Below are 23800 nucleotides of genomic sequence, written 5' to 3' on the forward strand. Positions count from 1 at the left end.
TTGAGGAAACGTGAGAGAACAACAATCATTTAGTAAAAGTATTTTTAAGTACAAATTTGTACTTAAAAATATTTTTACTTTTTGAAATACAATCACAAAATGTCTTTATTGAGTACATTTTCTTTACCCACTGCACCCACTCTAATTTTTTCCTTTTTCTTCCTTTGTTCTTAAGTGAGAAAGAGGAGCTCTACATGACTATAACCAATGAGATGTAGAGATGTTTTACAAATCTGAAACTGTGTTTTAATGAGTCTCAGGAGTCTCTTTGTTAATCTAGTCCAGATTTGACAAGTCTAAGTATAGTGGGTTTTGATCTGGACCTGTTCTGATGTGGTCTGGATTGGTTAAGCAGTGAAATCGCCCTTTTTTCAGTTTTCATAAGCAAAATAAATGCTCCACAGATCTGACACTGTGTTTTAATGAATCTCTGTAGTCTCCTTGTTAATCTTGTCCAGATTTTACAAGTGGTTTTTGGTCTGGACCTGGTCTAATGTGTTTGGATGAAGTCGCCTTTTTTCAGTTTTCATAAGCAAAATAAAGGTTTCACAAATCTGAAACTGTGTTTTAATGAGTCTGCGAAGTCTCCTTTTTAATCTTGACCAGATTTGACAAGTGGTTTTTGGTCTGGATTTGGTATAATGTGGCCTGCAGGGGGAAAAAGCAGTAAAAATCGCCCTTTTTTCTGTTTTCATAAGCAAAATAAAAGATTTCACAAATCTTAAAGTGGCTTTAAACAGCGCTAAGGCTTTTGCTACGATGTCTAACACCTTTTAAAACGTTTAAGTGGTGAAAAAACAGAAAATCAGCCACTAAAAATAAATAAATAAATATCATTATTTGTTTCCCTTAACTTCCCCCCAACTCCGAATCAGAAGCTAACTTCAGCGTCGTGATAATGAGCGGAAATCAACGAGTGTGGACGACAGCTAGGAGGAAGAGCAGTTTTGTTGACAAACAAGAGTAGAAGGACTGTTTCGCCGAAGAAGGAGCCCCGACTAGCGGCCGATACTGTCCGTTGCACGCCAGCGGATCCACGGTGAGTTGAGCGACAGACTCCGCCTCGCTTGTTTTCGGTTTTGTTACCAGGCAGACAGACAGCTTTTCTCCAACATGGCAGCGTCAAGCAACGCAGAGCAAACGCAGTTGCAAGATATGGAGGAAGAAGATGCGGGGATGGAGGAGAGAGAGATGGAGTCGGACGACGACGACGAGGAGGAGGAGGGAATGGGAGTAGAAAATTCAGACGACGACGAAGAGGACGATTCGTCGGAAGATGAGAAGGAGAATGAAGCCGAAATCCAGCGGCTGGAGGAGCAGGTAAATTAGCCGAGCAGCTAACGAGAATGAATGGGTGGTAAACAGAGTCAGAAACAACAAGTCAGCAGCGTTAACACTATGAGCGGCTCTGTCGTTTGCTTTCATAGAAAATGAAAATTAGCTGCTGCTATCCTAAATAGTTAAATGAGCGCGTTTGATACGACGTCATTCATATATTAGCTATCGTGATTAGCCGTCCTGCTAATGGCTCGTGTCACACGCGCCTTTTGCTTTCCCAGTACAGCGTGACATCACCGCTTCAAGCAGAGGGCTTTAAGTGTGTATAAAAAAAAGTATAAATTGTTATACCAACTTATTTAAGGTGCCACTTTTCTAGCTAAATATGTGATAAAGTGATGGACTGATAACGTATCATTAAAGTATATGATTGAATCTGATGCAGTGATACAATACATGTCTTACTGCTCTCGCTTTCCCTCCCACAATGACCAGTGTTTACTGTTTGGTCATTTTACCGAGACTCAGTTGCAAGTTTAGTAGGTGAACACAAAGCTAAAATTAATACTATCTAGTGCATATTAAGAAAACATCTATGAAAGTGAATGCTTAATAGTTTTAGGGAGGTATTGGTTATAATATATGGTAATTATGGAGGCTGTAGTTTGTGGTGCAGTTCAACAACTGTTTGGCATTATTCTAAGAGATGTTGATAATACAGTATTTGGTCTATAATTGGTATCAATGTTCGAGGCAAAATACACCCTTCAAACTACAAAGTACAGCCTCTAAATAACTGTAAAGTGGAATCACATCCTGTCTAAACCAGTTTCATCTGAACATTAGAACCATAAAGGTAGAGTTTATTGCAGGACTGTTGTATTAAACTGCATTCAGTTAGTGTTAGCTTGGTAGATCTAATGAACTAGCAACTGAGTGTTGAGAACTGTACATAATGTACCATTTTTTTGGGTGTATTTGTGTAAGTTTGATTGATAATGTCATGATTTAAGCTATGTGAGATAATGAGATAACGTTTTCTTTTCTAACATAAGTTAATTATAATATATTTTCATTGTATTAAGCGTTTTACTTATCTTTACTCTTCGTCTTTATGTGTTTTTCAGCTGTCGATCAATGCTTTTGACTACAACTGCCACGTGGATCTCATCAAACTACTAAAGCAGGAGGGAGAGCTTATCCGTCTGCGAAAGGCGAGGCAGAAGATGAGTGAACTTTTCCCACTCACTGAAGGTTGGTGTATGTCTAATACGGTTTTGGGTTTAGTTGTCAGCAGCTGTGTGTTATTTGTGCAACTGAAACCACATTTTGTTTAATCCTGCAGAGATCTGGCTCGATTGGCTCAAGGATGAGATCCGCCTGACCGAGGAGGAGCCAAACCGTGAGAAAGTCTACGAACTTTTTGAGAGGGCTGTAAAAGACTACATCTGTGAGTGCATCAATCCGGTGTTATTGTCTTTGATTCGACATGCAGCTATTACACAGTCTTAACTTTTAATTCCTTGTTTTTACACCCAGGTCCAGATATCTGGCTTGAATATGCACAGTACTCAATTGGTGGCATGGGCTCACCAGGTGGGATAGAAAAGGTGAGATCCATCTTTGAGAGAGCCGTGACAGCTGTGGGGCTTCACATGACCAAGGGACAGACTGTGTGGGAGGCTTACAGAGAGTTTGAGAACGCCATTCTGTCTACAGTACAGGTTTGTGTTTCCTTCACTAGAGGAGATCTTCTCAGCTGTCAGACATGCACACAAAGAAAAGACTGATTTTGAAATTAAGACACAGTGTCAGGAAATACAAAATAGTCAATTGTTAGACTGAAATGTAAAATTAATCTAGTATTGTAATTAAACATTTTATAAAAGCATAGTTTAATATAGTTGCAGACAATATCAGTTTCTCTCTGATGTGTTAATGTTGTATCAAAACATGCTTTTGAATGAAAATCCACTCACTTAAATCAGAATAAAAACCTACTTTAAATGCTGAACTGAATTCCTTTTGATGTTCGAACAAACAAGCACAGCTGAATTTTGACGCTCATTTTCTCTCCTGCTTTTCCTCTCAGCCTCCTCCTGGCAGGATTCCCAGCCGTGAGGAGCAGGAGCTGCTGAACACTCAGCTTGAGCGCATCCATACACTGTTTCGCCGCCAGCTGGCCATCCCCTTAATGGGTAAGGAGGCCGCCGCTTCTGTTCAGACAGGTTGTGAGGGCCATATGTCGCAGACCACCTGGAAAATTGTGAATTACGAGATAATGCTGCCTCGTCCAATAAGTTAAGTGTGACACAGTTGTGAGAGGGCCTTTGAAATGCCGTACAGATTTAGAAAGAGAGCACTCCAGGTCGTGTTGCACAGTCCGATCAGGCTTTCAGTTTGTTGCAGGGATGAACGAGGGGCAGACAGATGGTCTGTTATTGTGTTGTGTTTTTTCTTGCCCAGCTGAATGGACATCAGGGGCATTTCTGTAATGTTTATAATCCTTTCATATATGAACTTTTCACTTGTTGAATTGTTCCCTGAAGTTTTAGACAGAGGAAAGGAAGACAGCATACATGAAAACATTTTTAAATTTACACATTCCTGCAACACACAGTGACCTGACTTAAAATGCATTATTATTCTTTTACAGTTTGTTTATATGTGGTGTACGCATCTTTACTGATGGGGCTGAAAAAAGGAAAAGTGCTTTTTAATCTTGAGAAATTGAACTGTGTTTCTTTTTAGACATGGAGGCCACCTATGCAGAGTATGAAGAGTGGTCTGAAAAAGGAGTGGCTGAAACAGTCGTACATCACTACAAAAAGGCTTTACAGCAGATGGAGAAGTGCAAGGCTCTAGAGGAGTCACTGGTAACTGTCACTTCTAACATACCTTGGCTGAAACAGTATCTGTTACTGTCGTACCCTTAATTATCATGTGCTGTATAACTTTGAATGTTGTTTACGTTGCATATGATATGATACTGTTGTCTTGCTGCAGCTGGCTGCAGAGCCTCCTAAGCTGGCGGAGTATCAGACCTACATCGACTTTGAACTGAAGGAGGGTGACCCAGCCCGGGTCCAGATAACCTTCGAGCGGGCTCTGGCAGAAAACTGCTTGGTACCAGACATGTGGGCAAAATACAACACATATCTTGTGAGTATGGAGCGCAGTGGAGTCTGTTATTGGCTCCCACTTGTTTCACATGTCATTTCCTCCCACCTTTACTGCTCTAAAACTAGATAATAACAAAGAGATTCATCAAGATGATTATCATTTTACTCATCCTATAAGAGTAAAATATTCCAGTAAAATGTTATTCTATCTTTACTGCATTGGAATATGTCATCAAACTAGCTATGTCTTGTATTGAGTAAACCTCCAGGTCATTATTTGGTAATATAATAACATACATCGAGGTGTGCAGTGTACAGAAGCACTGTGTTACACTTGCAAGTATTACACTTTCAGCTCAAGATCATTTAACCTTGTTGTTGTCTGTTTTCTCTGGGCTCTACAGGACCGTCAGCTGAAAATCAAAGACCTGGTTCTTTCCACTCATGAACGTGCCGTCAGAAACTGCCCCTGGACCATGGGTCTGTGGAAGAGCTACCTGCTAGCTCTGGAGAGGCACGGGGCTGATCATCAAACTGTCTCAGGTAAGCAGTTTGAGCTGTTAAGATGATGCCTCAGTTTTCATGCATTGTGTGTGTTAATGATTTAAATATTTATAAGTTCTTATGTATTTGTTACAAGCATCACTGAAATGGACCCATATATTTAGTTACAGTGGCCTATGAAAGATGCTAAACTATCAATAAATGTTGGAGAGTCATAACTATCTTTAATGTATTTGTGGAAATATTCTTATTTGGTATATTGCATCTTGCTTGGTATTATTATGTCGTCTCTTGTCTTCCTCACAGACGTTTTTGAAAAGGCACTGAATGCAGGTTTCATTCAAGCGACGGATTATGTGGAAATTTGGCAGGCATACCTCGACTACCTGAGGAGACGTGTGGATTTCAGCAAAGGTGAGAGTGTTTCTGTGCCTGAAGACAGACTTTATCTTTGTGTTCGGAAACTCACCCAGTTCACCCATTGTTCTCTTGCTGATGGCGTTCTAAATTTTTCAGAGTCAAGTAAAGAGTTAGAGGAGCTGCGAGGATCCTTCACTCGATCTCTAGACTACATGAAACAAGATGTTGAAGAAAGTAGGTGGATTCTCTCCTGAGAATTACTTTTGTGTTGGTGTTCTTGGTCTCTTGGTTTAACTCATTGTGTTGTGGCACTGCAGGGTTTGGCGAAAGTGGAGATCCTTCGTGTGTCATAATGCAGATCTGGGCAAGAATAGAGGTAAGCATTGTTACTATGACGACCGTTTTCAAGAGTTTGATTTCTGCCGTGAATCATGTTTAACTCTGTATTTAAATCTGTTTCTTGTTTCTTAATTTTACATATTTTCTTTTTTTGGGGGGGAGCAAAATTTCATGGTTGTGTAACTGCTGACCTGAATATGGGGTCATATGACAAAGACAATGAGCTTGTAAACATAAAAGCTTCAAGGACCAGCGTGTAGGATTTAGTGGCATCTAGTGGTGAGCTTACAGATTGTTACCAACTGAATACACTTCTCCCCTCCTATTCCAAGCATGTTGGAGAAGCCACAAAATAAGTGAAATGCCCTCTCCAGAGCGTTTGGTCTGTTCTGGGCTACTGTAGAAACATGACGGTGCAACGTGGCGGCCTCCGTGGAAGAGGACCTGCTCCCTATGTAGATGTAAAGGGCTCATTTTAAAGTAACGAAAAACACAACGATTCTTATATCGATGGATTTATACACTAATAATCGACATATTTATGAATATTATATTCCATTTCTGCCAAATCAGTTCTGCTAGAAGCCACTAATTTCTATACACTGCATCTTTCAGTATGTCCAACTGCTCTATTGCTTGATATACTTGTGCTTCCAAATGACCTTGAAGGATAATGAGATAACTTCTAAAGGCCCTTTGAGATACATGGACTAAAGGACCAGATACTAAACAAAAGCAGCACAACTATGTGACCATTTTTGTTGAATTTCACTATTGTAGATAGTTATAATAATTACAGACAAAAAACGTCACATTTGTTATATGGAAACTGTCTGTACCAATGAACATAATTTTTCTCTTTTTTTTCTCTACCAGGCCCTCCACTGCAAGAACATGCAAAAAGCCAGAGAACTGTGGGACATCATCATGACAAAAGGGAACGCCAAATATGCCAACATGTGGCTGGAGTACTATAACCTTGAAAGGTCTGTCTGTGCACTTCTTGATGAATGAAAAAAATTGAATATAAGTGAAGTGCTAATGTCTTTGTTAGCTATAACTTTTATATTGTGCCCTTAACTTTTTTACTTTATCGATAGATCTTACGGAGATCCTGTCCACTGTCGCAAAGCTCTTCATAGAGCAGTCCAGTGCACCTCAGACTACCCAGAGCACGTGTGTGAAGTTCTGCTCACCTTTGAGAGGGTGGAAGGTGAGTCCCTGCATAAAATAAACTTTAATAAAAAAAACAATAGAGGAGACTTTGATGAATTACAGTTTTCTGTGCATTCTGTGTTCTTACCTACAGGGTCTCTGGAGGACTGGGACATGGCAGTGCAGAAGACCGAGACCAAGCTGAACAGGGTTAACGAGCAACGGGCAAAGGTAGGAGCATGTATCAGCATTGTACTGGGCAGGTGTATCATTTAGCTGCTATTGGCTCATATAACAAGCTTCTGCCCATCTGTTAGGTGGCTGAGAAAGAAGCCAACCTGGCTCGCCAAGAGGCGGACAGAGCTGAGCAACGGAGGAAGGCCAAGGCAGACAAGAAGTCTCAGAAGAAAGGTCCTAAGGGGTTTCGAGCAGGGGAGAAGAGGAAAGCAGAGCAGGATGATTATCAAGATGAATGGAATGAAGAGTCAGGTACATAAAATACTTAATTTGAAGGATGTAACAATTTATTTCTGAGCCAAAACTTAAATGTCATATCATCCATTATGTATTCCTTAATCTCTTTCTCCCTCTGTGACAGACCAAGCTCCCAAAAGGCACAGAGGAAACGGTGACCAAACCACAGAGGAGTATATGGAGACAGAGACAGGACTGTTTGGGAAGAATGCTCCCCCCGGCTATAAGCCTGCTCCTCCTGGCATTAAAAAAGCCCAGCAGGCGTCTGCCCAGAAGCAGAACGAAGACAAGCCCGAGCTTCGAAACGATAACAGCAGCGTGTTCATCAGCAACCTGGCATACACCCTGGAGGAGCCAGAGGCAAAACTCAGGACGCTGTTCGAGACCTGTGGTCCCATCAAACAGGTTCGCCCCATCTTCAGCAACAAAGGGAGCTTCAAAGGCTACTGCTACGTACAGTTTGAATCCCCGGTGTCAGTCGCTGAAGCCCTGAAGATGGATAGACGAGAAGTGGAGGGCAGGCCCATGTTTGTCTCACCATGCGTAGACAAAAACAAAAACCCTGACTTTAAGGTAAATATTGACATAAACAGACCTGTTGTTTGTTGGTTTGTTTTATTATAACGTGCAATACCGGTGACTTCTTTGCATGAATGTGCCCTGTAGGTGTTCAAATACAACACGTCCATTGAGAAACACAAAATCTTCATCTCTGGGCTGCCATTCTCCTGCACGAAGGAACAACTGGAGGAAATTAGCAAAAATTACGGCACCGTTAAAGATGTTCGTCTGGTCACGTATCGCTCAGGAAAACCCAAGGTGAGACTTTAAATGTCCTGCAGTGTCCAGATGTTTAGCTAAAAATAGTCATCTTGATCAATGATAATGATTACCACCTTTTGACCATACAGGAACTGAGCAAAGTCAGGACACAGAATCTGTTGATGATGTATTAACCCTCTCTCGCTCTGTGGCTCTGCAGGGTCTGGCGTATGTTGAGTTTGCAGATGAAACTCAGGCTTCTCAGGCAGTACTGAAAATGGACGGCACTGAGGTAGAGGGCAACAAAATCTCTGTTGCTATAAGCAACCCTCCTCGCAGGAACATGATGGATAAACCTGGTTCCAGCAGGCCCACGACAGACATGATGCCTCGCCAGATCTACGGATCGTAAGTTTACGGCTGCACCTCAGTATCATGGCAGCTTAAGTGTTTGACTAAAGTAAAATACAAGAATAAAACTGTTTTTTTTTGTTTGTTTGTTTGTTTTTCCAGGAGGGGGAGAGGACGCACCCAGCTCTCATTACTCCCTCGTTCCCTGCATCGACAAAGCACGCCTGTAAGCAAAGTGGAGAACGGGAGCGCGGCCGAGCGAGCGCCAGCAGCAGCAGCCAGCTCAGCGGTGAATGCAGCCGGAGACGCTAAACCTTTGTCAAATTCAGACTTTGCCAGGATGATTCTCAACAAGTGAAAGGATGATCGAGAGAATCATAACCGCCCTCACACTGAAAGCCATCTTGTGTCCTTACAAATTAGTGTTGGTGATTTTTCCGTAGTTGGTTACCTGACTTCCCTTTAATATCAGTCTTGTTCTCATCATCCGTTCTGCGAGATTGCCTTAATCGCCGAGCTCCTGCCCTCCATCACAAAACCCTTTTCAACCAAGATCACAGTGACTTTTGACCAGTGTGAAAGATATTTTTTTGTTGTTATTGTTGTTGCTGGGTGTTTTTGAAGGTGGCTGGCAGGCTATTTTATAAAAAGTGTATAATATTTCTGTGTAAATATACTGTATCTAAATTGTAGGCCTCATGTTGCAGTGTCTTTTTTTTTGTTGTTGTTAAATGTGAAAGAGATGTGACAGAGGCTTATGGGAGAGTATTTTTTTAAATATTCAAATTAGCCACTTGTGAATGTTGTTTAAGAAGGTATATGCAAACATTTGACAGCTCGGATGTGGTGTAATATAGTTGGTGTGTGTGTGTGTGTGTGTGTGTGTGTACATAAATTGGATGTGATACAGTGATGAAGACATTCTCCAAATGTTTTTGGAAACATTTTAGGATTTTTGTTGTGCAGCTTATTTTGATCTCTGAGGATACAACTAACAATGACTCTATATACTGCAACATGTTTTGTTTTTTACACAACACCATCAGCTGTTATTAATCAGTTATTAATCAGTATTATGATGCTATGGAGTACCTCCAGTATGTCTAGCAAGAGAATATTAGTTGTAAAATCTTGTCTGGAGGGAAGTTATTACAGCACATTTCCCTGTATAATAACTGCCCTACATGTTAATGCTTGATGTGGAGGTTCTCTAAGTAAACTATCATATGATTTATGTTTCTTAACACTTGTAACAGTTAATGTAACCTGTTGATTTTTGGGACAAACATCCATCAAGTCACTGAAGTTGTTTTAGATGTCAGTCCGTTTCATTTGGTGGGGATAGAAAGAGAAATTCAGACCACATTCCCTTCACACTAAGAACGCACAGATCTCATTGGCTGCTTTGGCGGCTTGACATTTGCTTCTGTCTGTGCTTTAGTTTGATTTACATACAGTGATTCCAGCAGTTTGACTTCACTCAACACTCCGTAAGGTGGTTTAAAGCTGAATCAACTTTTGACTACAAGTGTTACATTTGGAAAATGGTAAAATGAAGTGTAACAGTGGCACAAGTAGAGAAAAGTAATCAAGTCGGCAAACAGACTCCGTAATGTCAGTTCCACAACATCATCTACCTAAAGTTGGCTAACATTAGCCACCATATGCTAATGGTCAGACCAGCAAAACCCTTGAGTTTACTGAATTGAGCAAGGGTTCATTTTTATTTCTTGTGAATCCAAATTATTGTTTATAAGAAGGAAATGTGTTCTTTCTTCTTTCAGAAAGTTATAGTCTCACTCTAAGGTGTTGATATGAGACACTTGAGCTCAAACATGCACAGTGAATTGGACAGAAAGTACACTGAAAATGAATCATTAACTCCTTTACAAACTGACACTCAAGTACAGTTTTATAAATGTGCTTTTCTTCATGTGGCGTGTTGAGTAGAGTTGATCTCACCCTCTGAATTAACTTTAGCTATTAGCTGACAGATCCAAAGTGTTCTGGGAGATTAGTCTATTCCTGTCATGTACATGTATTTAGGTCTGCAGCTCCTTCGGTACAAGAGAGAATCTATGCAGTTTTTCCATCTTGTCATGTGAGGTGTTGATTCTTTACAGATTAAGTACAGCAGATCACACTGCATCATATGGTCCACTTGTATAGTCTGGATAGAAATATTGAGTTTGTGTACATAACTTTCAGTGTTAAAAGGTCACCATAGTTTGTAACAAATGTCTAAGTTTTCAAAACAGATGGAATACAAGCTATATGTATTGCTCTCACCACAGTGGCCTAATCTCAAAAAAAATAATCTAAATATGTTGGTCTCTAGAAGTCACCTTCTGTTTCATGTGAAATACTCCGAGACGGTGTGTTGTTGTTTTGTATCATTTCTACAGTCAGTGTTTTCAGTTTGGTAGAGAGGTGAATAATAAATGGTTATTTTCTGTTTGTTGAATCACAGTATTTATTTTCTTGCTTGTTTCATTATCTAGCCTTTCTACCTTGTGTTTTGGGGTCCTGTAAAAAAAAAAAAAGAAAAGAAAAAAAAAAAAGTCATGTCATGTTCTTTTTTCTTGGTCTAAAACTTGTTTTAATAAAGACATGTAAATTAACTTTGACCCTGGTATGACTGACAGCTTTGTTCTTTCTAGACAAGTTTATAACCTTAAGACATAATGAATAGTTAATAGAACACTTTTATTTTAAAATAAAATAAATAATCAAATACATGAAAGTGCTTTACAGTGTTATGAAACACTATCCCAAAGTTGAACTAAATGTCCACAAACTGTACACATCATCAGTGGAATCACTGAAGCATCTCAAGTCAAACGACATGATACAACAGCTTTCCTTCCTCTTCCCACCACCAGTAGTCAAAACTTCAGATTGTATTCTGATGCAAATAAATACCTCCTCCTATGAGAGTATGATTAGATACTGAAAATGATTAACTGGTGTCTTGTTGTATGATAGCAAACCCAAACCCAGCAAAACCTGATTTCTATTCAATAATATTTAGCAGGCGAGAGGTGGAAAGTGTTCCTGCAGCAGGAGCCAGAAAGGCCAAGAAACAAGGCAATTCAACTGAAGTAGGACTGCTATTAAAGAATCTTTAAACGTGTACTACTGTCTCATTCTCCCTTTTCCACTCCATTTCCAGTTCAGTTGTGGACTGGGATGGTCTGTTTGCAGTTGAGACAGGCCTGGTCCTGTCCAGCTGCCGGCAGCCCCACAGCATGCTCTGTTGTAGAAATCAACAAAGTGTCCAATGTGATTTCTGTACATTTGGCTATAAAGCGAATGAAAGGACGTACATCCCCCTCATTGGCTGTGTCTAGAGCTGCGTAGTATTCAGCCCTTTGTTCTTTGCGAATAGTGATCGGCGGGTATCGTGCCTGCATGAGCACAAGGTTCATTAGCAGCCGTGACGTGCGTCCGTTGCCGTCTACAAACGGGTGCACATACACCAGTTTGTAGTGGGCGAGAGCTGCGTACTCCACAGGGTGCAGCTGCAGGGCCTCGTCAGAGTTGAGCCATTGAATCAGCTCCTGCATGTGTCGCTGCAGGTCCTGAGGGTGAGGCGGGATGTGGTGGCCCACGAACACCTGGCTGGTGCGCAGCCTCCCTCCCTCCACAGGGTCTACGTAGCCAAGCACCCGCCGGTGAATCTCCAGGATGTCACTGACAGTCATGGTTCCTGTTCTGGACAACAGCGTGGTGTTGATGTACTTCATGGCTGCGTCCACGCCAATGGCCTCATTCTGCTCCTGCAGGCTCTTCCCGGGGACGGCGTAGCGCGTCTCAATGATGTGACGGATCTCAGATAGAGTGAGCGTGCTGCCTTCAATGGCCACCGTGTGGTAGATGTGGTGGTAGTAGGTTTCCTCCATCACTCGTCGGAGTGCAGAGTTGCCTTTAGGAATGGACATAAGCCTGCGCACTTTACTGTCAATGATGCCAAAGTGACGCTGGTCAATCTCCTCCACCAACGGAAGAGTCCGGTCTCGGCTGACCAGAGCCCTCTCGTTGCATGGGGAGATGGTCAAGGCTTTGGTGTAGAGGTGGTCCGCCTGGACAACATCTTTCTCCTCCTCCAAAATAGTCCCCAGCTCTGTCAGGGCGTCCACAAAATCTGGATTCATACTGAGTGCATGAACTAGCAGCTTGTGGGCCTTCTCCCTCTTCCCCACTTTCTTCATCTCCAGAGCCTGCTGCAGCGCTGCTTTGGCCTCAAGCTCCATCTCTGCAAACAGAACACAAGACAGCGTCAACTCCAACACTCATGAAATCACATTTTCCAGTAGACCTTTTTCCAGTGAGAACACATATCATGATATTTAGATAACCCCTTGTTAGGTAGAGTTTTTGATAATGTTAAGACAAACTGTCATTTTCAAGCACTTAAAATATTTAATACTACCGCAAAATATGGCTATAATGATAGATTATAAATTATATTAGAGCTGCAATTAGTGATTTTATTCCCATTAGTGAATAATCTCTTGATTAATCATTTAATTGTTTAGATTATAATGGTATAAGGTCACTAAATAGTTTGAAAAATGACTGAGCTCAAAATTTCTCTGCTTTATCTGGCCAACAGTCAAAACCCTCAGAAAAGCATAAAATCTTCATATTAAGAAGCTGGAAACAGAGAATGTTTGGCATTTTGCTTGAGTCATTTCTGCACTAAATGATACATACTGTATATAGACAGTATAGCAAATTGCCCAGCCTCATTCTATACAGCAATGATTTAACAAAAAGCATACGATGTGAAAATGTGCAGTGTATTACTGTGTCCTTTAGTAAGTGGCTCTTGCTTTTTGCTTTGTTCAAAATCTCAAGAATCACACAGAGATGCTGTTGTCACTGATCTGAGATGATAATCTCCTTTTTTTCTCTTTTTGTGTTGCTGTTGCAGTAAAAAAAGACTAGAAAAACTCCACTTTTTCATTAAAGTCTCAAGTAGTAACGTTATACTTTTATAGAGTCAAGGAATAAATTATCATGTGCTTCTTATTAATGCTGAGCTGGACATCTGTGTCATCTTAACTTTAACATATGGTACTGAATTAGACTTGTTTTTAGTGAATCAGTGTTCCTTGTTTGTACCTTTGCTCGGCTTGGACCTCTGAGGCAGCAGATCAAGGGCCGTAAAGGGGACAGTGAGGCTGGTGGACTGCACCGCTGGAGGCTGACGGGGGCTCCCCCACAGCTGGCAGCGGAGCTGGGCGATCCCCTTCAGGGCGGCACAGCACTGGTCCTCCACCTCGACCAGGGGCATCAGGAGGGCCACTAGGGAGCCGAGGAGGACACACAGCAGCGGGCCCCATCCTCCCAGGACACGGCCGCTGGTGTAACGCCACACCGTCATAGCAGCCATGATGATCCAGGGTTAAATCCTCCATCCTCTGGGAAAGCGGCACCCCATCTATTTCCACCCCAGCTAGAAGAGCCCAGGGCCGGCTGACAGGAGGGGAAACACGGCCAACATAACAGCTGTGACTCAATAACAACTCAGCGCTCAGTTATTTAACTTCTTGTACGTTAGCTAGCTAACGCTGAATCAACTCAGCTCTCTGACGCACTTATTTTAAAACTGCTCCGACACTACACAACCACTAAACTAAAGATTAGTCAGCGACTGATTTGTTATCGAATAAATACACATCATCGACTTCCTCGGTCTGGACTTCTAAACATGCTACAATATCATTGGTCAGAATCACATTGAAGAACGGCGTTGATTGGCTGAAACGCAGCAATACAACAAATGGTTCGTAATGGTCTGTGATTGGGTGATAATGGAACACTGTTGCCCTATTTGTTGCCTGACAGGCAGCACATAATCAATACACTGTACAACTGTATATAATAAAATTATTATTATTATTATTATTATTAAATACTATTTTGTTATGCTTCCATATGTGTAATGTAATTATAAAACCTATTTAAATAGCTGCTTATTTTTTTTAAAACGTATTTGTTAATTAACTTTTTCATTATTTCAGTCGTTATTAAATTAATATTTTCAGTTGACATTCTTACTTAGGTTTTTAAAGCATCTTGGTACTTTTTCTGTTGCTGTTGTAATTTTTGTATTTTAGTATTGTGTTCTGTTTCAATAACAGAATCAATAAATAAAAAGCACCATTATGCTCTCTAGCAATCAAATGGTTTGGACAAAGTTATAGTTGGCTAAATTTGGAGTTTGGCCAAAGGATGTATCAGTGGTCTGTTAATCCAAAGATAGGGAAGTGAGATTTGTACTCAGCCTGTGGAAAGCATTGGCTGAGAGGTCGAATGGAGGGTAAAAGGTTCTCTATAAAAGCTGCAACACTTCAGGCCAAGAACTGAAATAGACTGCTCCAAATATGTAGCTCCCACAGTGAAGTTTATGTTGACAAGATGTGCCAGTTGTGCTCATAATACATGAGCCTTTACAGCGCAGTCAGTATTAAGTGGATATAGTGAATGGATGGAGAACGTTTTTGTCCTCATTCATTATGAAAGGATTGATGAAAATCTTTATTACAATAATTACTGTGCCACAACTAGATGCACCCTCTGGTAGAGAATATGTACCATAGTTACACATTAGGGGTGCACATGTCTGTTGAATGTTTGAACTTTTTATCTATAGCACGTATTTAGGAACTAAAGACTAGTTTGTTTTTGCTCTGATGCCTTGATTTGCTCAGCAGTGATTATGTAGATACTGAGCCTGCGGCTGTCCTACCTCCATTCTCTAAAAGCAAGTTTACTTACAAACAGAAGAGGGCAGCATTGATCTGTCTTGCAAACATCACAGTCAAAGTACAGCACACAAACTGAAGACTGCAGTAGCTCAGTTTAGACACAAAGCCCTGAATCAGTATAATTTATTTCATTTTACATATTTGGATCCTCATTAGCCACTACCAAGCTAGCAGCTACTCTTCCTGGGGTCCACATGAGTAAACATTACATCATAATGCAAAACAATAGTTTAATTAAAATCCAAGGCAAAAGGGAACAAAAAATAACCACAAACAACAAAAAAGAACAAGCACACCACAAAAACAAAAAAAACAACAACAATGAATCAACAACAATAAAACTACTAATAACGATAACAACAACAATGACAACATGTACCCACCCTATATCTAAATAGTCAGTAAAATTTGATACAGCTTAAAAATGATAGTAGTACCACTAAAACCAGCCTATACAGTGACTGATAAAATAAATAAAATGAATTAAAAATTAAAAACGACCGAGAAGATTCCTCATTAATGACCATAGTCAGATATTGTGTAGCAGAATATGTCGTGTTTGGAGAGTGGCTGCAGTTCTGTACCATTAGGAATTTCTTTTCAAAACTCAAAAACTTCAAAAACAGTTTCACTTGTTAAATATGTAACATCTGATGTCTGATGGCAAACCATCAGTCATGATCTATTCTTATGCCATCCAGTTTTTGAATGCAGTAAATGGAAATCTGTCATTGTCTTGAGCAAGATTTATATTCTCCTTTAAAATCCCCACCGCCTCCTGTGCTTCAGCCTCACTCTGATAACATTTTGTAATCTTCTAGTTCTATTTATACCCGTCCTTCATGTCCTCTGTATCCTGTTTTGTTAGGTTTTATGTGTTTTATTAAAGGCTTTTATACTTCAATATGTGGCACCTAAATAAAGTGAAACTGTCTTTACAGAAATCACCACCAGCTGTGAACATCCTGCGGTGATGAGGATTGATTCCTGGCTGCGTGCCAAAGCCAACACTATTAGACATATCTTGAGCAGATGGGCATGGCGTGCTATCAGCTCTAAATAGCTGATATTCACACACAGCCCGAGCCTCTTCAGCCTCACGCTGTCACCACAGACAGCACAGGGAAAGTTTTGAATGAACAAATGCATAGATGATTGGGTGATTCAGCAGGTCTGTCTGAAATTTAGGATTTTGAATGTGTCAAGTCACAGTGCAAATTGTATTCACAGTGTATTGTACACTGTGTGCTGTACACTGGAGCTGCACACTAACATCATTTACTACCACAGAGTCCCTCTGTGCCACTCTGACCCACAGCAATTTCACCTTGGAGGATAATGGAGCAGCCTGTTTGAGTGTACTTGAGCTGCATTATTTCTTTACTCCTGTTATTCATGTGCTCTATCACACACTTCTCAAAGCAAAAAGGAGGCTGGAGCATGGTATAGAGGCTAAGAGTATGTTTATTTTGATTTTCATTCTCTAGGTAAGAAAGTAACCCTGGGGAAATATTTAATATTCTTGCTGCCAATGATTAACTGTGATGGGAGAAGGACAACTAACTGCTGCCTGTGGGATACAGGCTCTGTGTTTTGTGAGTTCGTGGCTCAAATCTGACTCAGTGGTGTATAATTTTCCCACTGCACCAAGACAGTTTTGTAACTGGCTGGCTTGGAAGGACATTTCACTCCATAATGCATGAAACCAGGGAAACTGTACTGTATGTCTGGCTGCGTTGAGAAGAAAGAAGAAGACAAAGCTGTCACAGGTTTTTATTTCCACATTGAAATTCATTGCGTTTATTTTTTTCATTTACAACAAACATGAACAAAAGATGATAAAGTCTTCAAGATCTCCCAAGTCCTGAAGACTACTTAAGATTCCCTTTATGAGCTTGATTCAGCACTACCAAATTGTTGATTATTTTCCATATAAGAGAATGACAAATATGTGCTGTAAAATATGCATGTGGTACATAATACATCAGAGGAAATCAAAATAAAGTGGTTCTAAGTGGGTTTTTTGACAAGCAACAAACTTCTGAATTGTGGTCTAGAAACCAAAGTTCTTTTCTAAGTTCCTGAAAGGTTTGTGGTTTGGAGACATGTGTCAGCAGTGAACAGTGTGAGCAGAGCACGTGGAAGTATGTTGGAAAGGAAACAACATATTTTTAAAACATCATCAAATTTCTGATGTAGATATCATGGTTAGAGGGCGACAATATGAATATGTGTATAACTACTTACTTAAATTTTCTAAAACCTTCAGAAAAGTGATTATGACACACCTTTCTCCCTCCAACAGTGGTGAAGCTACAGAGAATGAGATATACAGTACAGTGGACACAATTATGGTATTACCTACTAATATATGATCACATATATCAGTGGAGAAACTGCTTCAGTCCTCCGTCAGACATTGAATCCTGAGCTGTATCCAGGGAACCATTACTCATAAAACAAAATATCCAGTTCAGTGACTCTGAACTGACTCCACGTCAGTGACTCCACTTCAAACTCTGGCCTCCAGAGCCTCACAGACAGGGTCTGTTAAGGCCTCATTCAGTGTGGATGAGAGCATTAGCATCTTAGATTATGGCAACATCATGCAGAAAAATGTGTTTACAAGGTGCACTCAGTTCTAAAATGGCCTTATATTCCCGGGATGTTGAGCAACCATACAAAAGCAATCATCAGATCAGAATCCAAGAAAATATCTGCCAAAACCATCTCAGATTCCCAACCAAATGTAACAGTTGGCAGCAGACACAGAGTGTTGAAGTATTTCTCCAAAATAGGACCTGCTCAGATGCATGAGAACAGGTGAAAGATGACTCTAATGTCAGTATTTCTCTTTCCAGAGCTCGGTGAACTGTGGTTTTGTATTGCTGGCCCTGGAAACAAGCAGTCTCTGAATGACAGCACTACCATAAATACCAGCTCTCTGAAGCTCAGGAGGTGCAGGATTTGTTGAGTGACAGAAGTGCTGATTCAGAGGTCTGCTCTGACGATGCAATCTTGCCACAAGCGACTGTGGACATCACTTTGCAGCCACAGTTCCTAATAGTGATGTCCATATTTGGCTTGAGAGTCATCAGAATGTTTGGGGCTGTTAGCCTTGAAAGTTTAAAAGGAAAGTGACTGATATGTCTACAGTTAAATGTCTTATTTGCCTCATGTTGCTTTGAAAAAGTTAATTGGCTTCGAACTTAGAAAGGTTTCCTGTGAAGCTGACTTAATAATTGTGAAATACTTACTTCAAAGTGAAGGCTTTTTTAAGTGATCTTTTTCTACTGGTATGTTTTTCCCAAAACAGCAGTGAGGAGGAAATTAATTAAGATCTTTTTTTTTTCCTTAAACCGGGGGTTAACAGAATAAGCGGATGCTAAATTTGGGTGAGACAGTAATTCTGCTCTGCCCTTGGATTCTGTTATCTGGTTCAAGTCCAGTTTCTTACACCACAGACAAGCATCAAAGCAGGGACATCTTGGCCAATTCTTCATATAAGGCTCCACAACAATCGGGCCAAGATTATGCTTTAACTGAGAAGCAAGGACAAATATGGCAGAATGAGCAACCGATGAAGAGGAAGCGATGGCACGAAATGAACGGCCCTCGGGTCATACTGTAGACTCGATTCTTTGCCCATCTGGCATATGTTCATGTGAGCTTAAACCCCTCAGCTGTGGAAACAGATAAAATCACATGAGTCTGCAGTTGAAATCATTGATGAGCGCTAATTCTGTTTTCACTGTGTTGATGCAATTAAACGCCTCACGTCACTTTGGGATTATTATCAGAATGGAACCAACTCATGTGAAGTTAGGCCTCTGTTATCCGTAATGCACTCCTGCGATACTGCTTTTATCTCCTGTATCAGTGTTGACAAATGACTATGATGCATGGACACGGATTACAAGCCAGAAAACAGTTTCCACCGAATATATTGCAGATTTTAAAGAGGGAAACCTGAAACCTGAAACCTGCAACAGCATGATCCTCACACCAGCTGACACGTTAACTTGAAGCACACTCTAAAAATGACCTGTCACTGACTATTAAAATAACACCCTGTCTTTTCGGTACTTGTAGTGCTTCAAGAGGGAGAAAATCCATCTGCCCACCTGGAAAAAAAAGCGACCTGTCAGGGCAGGATATAAATCCCTCTGGCACAGGCGCCTCGCCTCCCCTGCTACCGACTCGCTCTCCTCTCTCTGGCCTCTGTTGAGCCGTCAGTCTGCTTGCCTTACTGTCGGAGAGGAGGCTTTGTTCTGGGTGACAGAGCTGAGTGTCAGAGATAGAGGATCTCGTCAGACAGTCAGAAGGAGAGGGATGGTGGCTCTCTTTCCACTCTGAGTATAGAGGGCTCAGAAAGCAGGGATGAGAGGGCTGTAACATGGATGACAGTGAATGAGAGCTACGCTGGGAGCAACAAGTGTCCTTGACTGTCAGCATCCAACATATCGATCTAAAGGGAGTTTGCTCCAAAATGCAAGATCCACACACTCACTGTCAGACTTACAGCTGCTGTTACAAGACGATTTGGGAGCCTTTTTTTTTTCTCTGCTGGAAAGAGAAGAGGACGGAGGGTTGGCCTTTGGTTACCTCAGCCTGTCCAGGAACTCCTCTGTTTACACAAAACCAGATAGATTAAAACACTAGTTTACAGGCTCCAGACTTCACTGTTTCACAAACACTGTAATCTTATGTTTTCTCTATGTCGCCCCAGCAGCCTGGTGAGAGTCAGTGCATGCTGAGAGACTCCCCTCCGCTTTCCCTGCTTACAGGAGCTCAGTGTAGGTCAGAGGAAAGCGAAGGGACGCGGCACACCTGTGGCTGCCTCCCCAGGTGTCAAACAGATAATTACTGGAGCTCTTTCCTTACAGTTTTCACTGCACTGTGAGAAGGGCCAATGTCCATGACACTGTCACAGTGGGAAGTTTCTTCTGTTGGATTTTGAAAAGGGCATGACACAAATGATGGTGCTTTTTAAAACGTAGCAGTTTTATTCTTGATTTGGGTCCCCATTACTTGTTACCTTGGCAACAACTACTCTTATAATCAACAAATAGGCTACTACTACTTAAAGTAAATATAATCAAATCCATTGACATTCAGCAAAACCAAAGATATGACTACTACTTATTTTGCTTAATTATTTTAGAGGTGCAATATGTATTGTGTAAGAATTTTAGTTTAAAACATTCAAAAAAATACTAAAAATATCAACAGAATGTGAAGAAATAATAAAATGACTTTCTCAGTTGTTGGACTGATTTCTATGTAAAGGACTCAGGACAGTTTTGCCGGGAAAATCCAAAGGATGTGACGTTTATGCTCACTCCCGAGTGCCTTGCCTCTCTCTACAGGATGCAACACTAGCTAACGTTAGCTTAGAAATGGGGTCCGCTAACATCTGACCCCGAGCTGGCTTTCCTCCAATAGGACACGTAAGCTAACATTACTGGAAAGCAGGTGAAATATATTGTGATCTTGTGGTTTTAGCTGGCTAACATTAGCGCCTCTGCTCACTTTTTTCTCACAAAAGACTTACAGTACCAGTCAAAAGTTTGGAGACACTTTCTCTGTAAGGTGTATCCAAACTGTATATGAATATTTGGGAAAACAAAACCTAATTGTATTTAAATGCCTTCTGTAATGGCTAAATACAGCCTCTTCCTCATGTGTAAAATTACACTTTGCAAGCCAAATCACTGGTATGCTCTACTTTAATATATAATGTATTTTATATATAATGTTCTATATAATGTATTAATTGACCCTCTAAAATGAAGCAAAGCCTGCGAGCTCGCTCAGGCAAACAACTTGAGTTAAACTGCTACACTGACTACCCACACTGGCTACAACATACAGAATACTTAAAACTCTTTATAGTAAGGTGGTAAGCTGTCACTGCTCTGCTCCCACTGCTGTTGCTCATCTGACATCTTATAAATAAGCTGCCAACAGTCTATCATGTCCAGGAGCCTCCTCGGGACTTCACAGAGAAACCTCTGTTGTCCCACTGAACTTACAGCTCACAGGGAGTCTGTAAAATGCAGCAATACATAAACCAAGAGGATTATGGATAATTAATTTTACTGGATGGATGTGTAGGGAGGGAGGGTGTGGGTGCGACTTCTCGCCTGCGGTCTGGAGAGACTGAACATGATTAATTCTCTTTATGCTCCTATCTGTCCGTCCTCTGCCTCTCACCGTCACAGCCGCCCAAAGGGAGTCATTTTTACATAGAGACATCCTTTATGAATGGCTGAACAAAGGAGATGATTTGTGTATGTGTGTGTGTGTGTATGTGTCTGTGTATGAGGGAAATATTTGTCCTGGAGCAGTACAATAGGGAGGAACAGGTTTTGGTGATAGGCTTGATGTGTGGTCATATTTGCTTGTTTGTCAGCTGTAACCTCAGATTAGAGAAACTCTCCCTTGGGCCCGGTCTCATGTGTTCTGTCAGGGTCCTGCAGGCTGGTCACCTGCTCGAGGGCCTCAGCAGAGCCAACAGGTGAGAAAATTATCTAGTGGAAAGACAGGAGGCAGAAATAATTAGGTCTCCACTGAGGGGCAGCCATTAGGGACCTCCCTCAGGCGGTTTCTTGCTGTTTGACTTATTATCTCACTTCCTTTCAGGGGAGTGGGTGTGCAAGCCCCCGGCTCTGTCAAATGTACCAAACTCTAGCACTAACAGGCACATCAACACACAGAAATGACTCAGCAACCCTTGGCAGCTCATTATTTTCTTCACCCACCAAGAAATGACTAGCTGTTGACTTTCCTTGGTTTCTTAGGTAACGTAGAGGGGGTGCACAAAATAAAATTACAGCACCTTATAACAGGATTAAATAGAACACAATACTACTGGGTGACACTATTTGCTTATCTGCGCTCCCCTGAAATTGCTTGCATTTGGCTGTTTTGTACCTTGTGGTTTTGCAAATGCAGGCTGCAGACAGTGTGAAACTAATCACAGTGTCTGTGTGGGACTTCTCAGCTCCAATTTAGATTGAATTTTAAACAGATTGAAACATGCAATACATGTGATTTGAATTTAAAAAAAAAAAAAGTTCTTATCTTGATATTTTCATGTTTGAAACCTGTATTGCCATACTAATTAAAACTTCCATGTGTAAACAAGGTTTTAAATACGATCTGATGAATAAATTTAAGACTACAGTGTTGGTAAAAAAAAAAGCTCCCATATGAAAACCAACATGCTTCCTCATGTATCAGAATGATCAGTGTATGTTGCTGGCAGGTGGTTATTTGAGCCTCAGAGGCATCCAACGCCAGTGACATCTGATTAATCATTGTGGGCCCATATGGTAATCATACAAGGAGCCCATCTGCAGGCTGACTTCATCATATAAAACAAAAACAAATAACCTGCAGCACCTTCTTTTCCCTCCACCTTCACATTTGCGAGTCCTGCGTGCCAGAATGTGGGTTTATTATTGTTTCCCACAGTCCTGCACGCTTCACAGGACAAAGGGCCTCGACCCAGCTGCTTTCTGTCATGTGTAAACAAAAAAAGAAATCTCTGATTGTTGTTGGAACGTATTGCAAATTATTATTTTAAGCACAGTATCAGAGTTTAGTTTTACTCTGATTGATGTGAAGACAAAGTGAGCTGATGGATATATTTATTATATGTTTATATTTTTTATACAGTATTACTAATAATATGACATTCTGACTACAAGCAGAAATCCTATGATCATGAGCCTCGGTCACTTTGAGGATTAGAGTTGCTAATTGACTTTTTCAGTGCCATACGATCTGTCTGATCACTCTAACAGGATTTAGATGGTTAAAAGCTGCACAGATGATCACATAAAACCACACACCCAAGGCTATATTGGATTATCATAGCTGCATAATTTAGGACATTTCTGCTCTATTCTATTAGTTGAATTTCCTTAATAAAAGCTAGTTTTCTACGCAAGGCTTCGGTGTAGGATATTTACTTTGGGATATGTGTAAAAGAGATGCTAAATAAGAGATTATTTTTCTCAGTGGACACTGATAACTGTGACTATGGATGCAATACCCTTAGTGTCTCCTATCTTTTGAAATGTGTATAGCTGCAGTAAATCTTTCAGTTGGCGTGCTCGATAATATAAAAAACACAAACACATTCACAGATAGATCTTCCAACAGTGGGTGTGATGTCAAGACATCTTAGCTATTTCAGATGTCTTTTTTCAATTCACAGTGGCAAGAAAAGGTACGGCAGATAATGTACTTGTTAGATGAAAGAAGATTTAAAACCCTCTGATATAACAGTTAAAGTTTTTGCAGGGGTCAGGGACGTATTAATAAATTAACAAGCTGCTTTGATGCTGCAGTCTCATTCATTGTTTTCCAGACGGTGTAATGATAATAAAACATCCAACAAGACAGAGGAGGTGACTGAAAATTGTCACATCTGGATTTTTGATATTGTTGAAATACTATTATTCCAGCAGCACTGGGCTTGACAGTTTCCCTTAAGCTGTATGCTGGTGGGAACGTCCATCAGTGGTCACCAGTATAGACCGAGTTGTCATGTGTAAGCTGTGTCCTCCCTTAAAAGCAAACAAGTCAAAGGCAGCAGGTGAGTGAAGCAAACAGACGGTGCTCTTTTCCAGCCTTTCAAGCTCTTAAGTTTTCTGTGAAGAAGTGTTT

The 23800-nt window shown here is 40.8% G+C and overlaps 2 protein-coding genes across 2 annotated transcripts; one reads left to right on the top strand and one right to left on the bottom strand.

The window, feature by feature from the left end:
• Positions 1–117: 117 nt before the first annotated feature.
• Positions 118–9037, top strand: sart3 (spliceosome associated factor 3, U4/U6 recycling protein). Its single transcript, XM_044371627.1, has 19 exons — positions 118–1320; positions 2406–2532; positions 2624–2728; positions 2818–3002; positions 3371–3476; positions 4030–4154; positions 4285–4440; positions 4805–4943; positions 5211–5318; positions 5421–5498; positions 5582–5640; positions 6480–6589; positions 6704–6816; positions 6913–6989; positions 7076–7247; positions 7357–7805; positions 7899–8051; positions 8215–8402; positions 8508–9037. The coding sequence occupies exons 1-19, from the start codon at positions 1114–1116 to the stop codon at positions 8701–8703; spliced, it is 2853 nt and encodes a 950-aa protein (XP_044227562.1). The 5' UTR covers positions 118–1113; the 3' UTR covers positions 8704–9037.
• A 1880-nt stretch (positions 9038–10917) lies between these two features.
• Positions 10918–14132, bottom strand: ficd (FIC domain protein adenylyltransferase). Its single transcript, XM_044371639.1, has 2 exons — positions 13473–14132; positions 10918–12600 (listed from the first exon to the last, which is right to left on the bottom strand). The coding sequence occupies exons 1-2, from the start codon at positions 13741–13743 to the stop codon at positions 11519–11521; spliced, it is 1353 nt and encodes a 450-aa protein (XP_044227574.1). The 5' UTR covers positions 13744–14132; the 3' UTR covers positions 10918–11518.
• Positions 14133–23800: the final 9668 nt, after the last annotated feature.

This window comes from Thunnus albacares, chromosome 2 (assembly GCF_914725855.1).
Source record: "Thunnus albacares chromosome 2, fThuAlb1.1, whole genome shotgun sequence".
Lineage (NCBI taxonomy): Eukaryota > Metazoa > Chordata > Actinopteri > Scombriformes > Scombridae > Thunnus > Thunnus albacares.

What these genes read in the sequence shown, in the direction of transcription:
- sart3 (XM_044371627.1), top strand. Translation starts at nt 1,114, where the DNA reads ATGGCAGCGTCAAGCAACGCAGAGCAAACGCAGTTGCAAGATATGGAG. An exon ending in AGATCTGGGCAAGAATAGAG is followed by an intron (nt 5,641 to 6,479) that starts GTAAGCATTGTT and finishes TTTCTCTACCAG; the next exon opens with GCCCTCCACTGCAAGAACAT. An exon ending in ATCGCTCAGGAAAACCCAAG is followed by an intron (nt 8,052 to 8,214) that starts GTGAGACTTTAA and finishes GTGGCTCTGCAG; the next exon opens with GGTCTGGCGTATGTTGAGTT.
- ficd (XM_044371639.1), bottom strand. Translation starts at nt 13,743, where the DNA reads ATGGCTGCTATGACGGTGTGGCGTTACACCAGCGGCCGTGTCCTGGGA. An exon ending in GAGGTCCAAGCCGAGCAAAG is followed by an intron (nt 12,601 to 13,472) that starts GTACAAACAAGG and finishes TTCTGTTTGCAG; the next exon opens with AGATGGAGCTTGAGGCCAAA.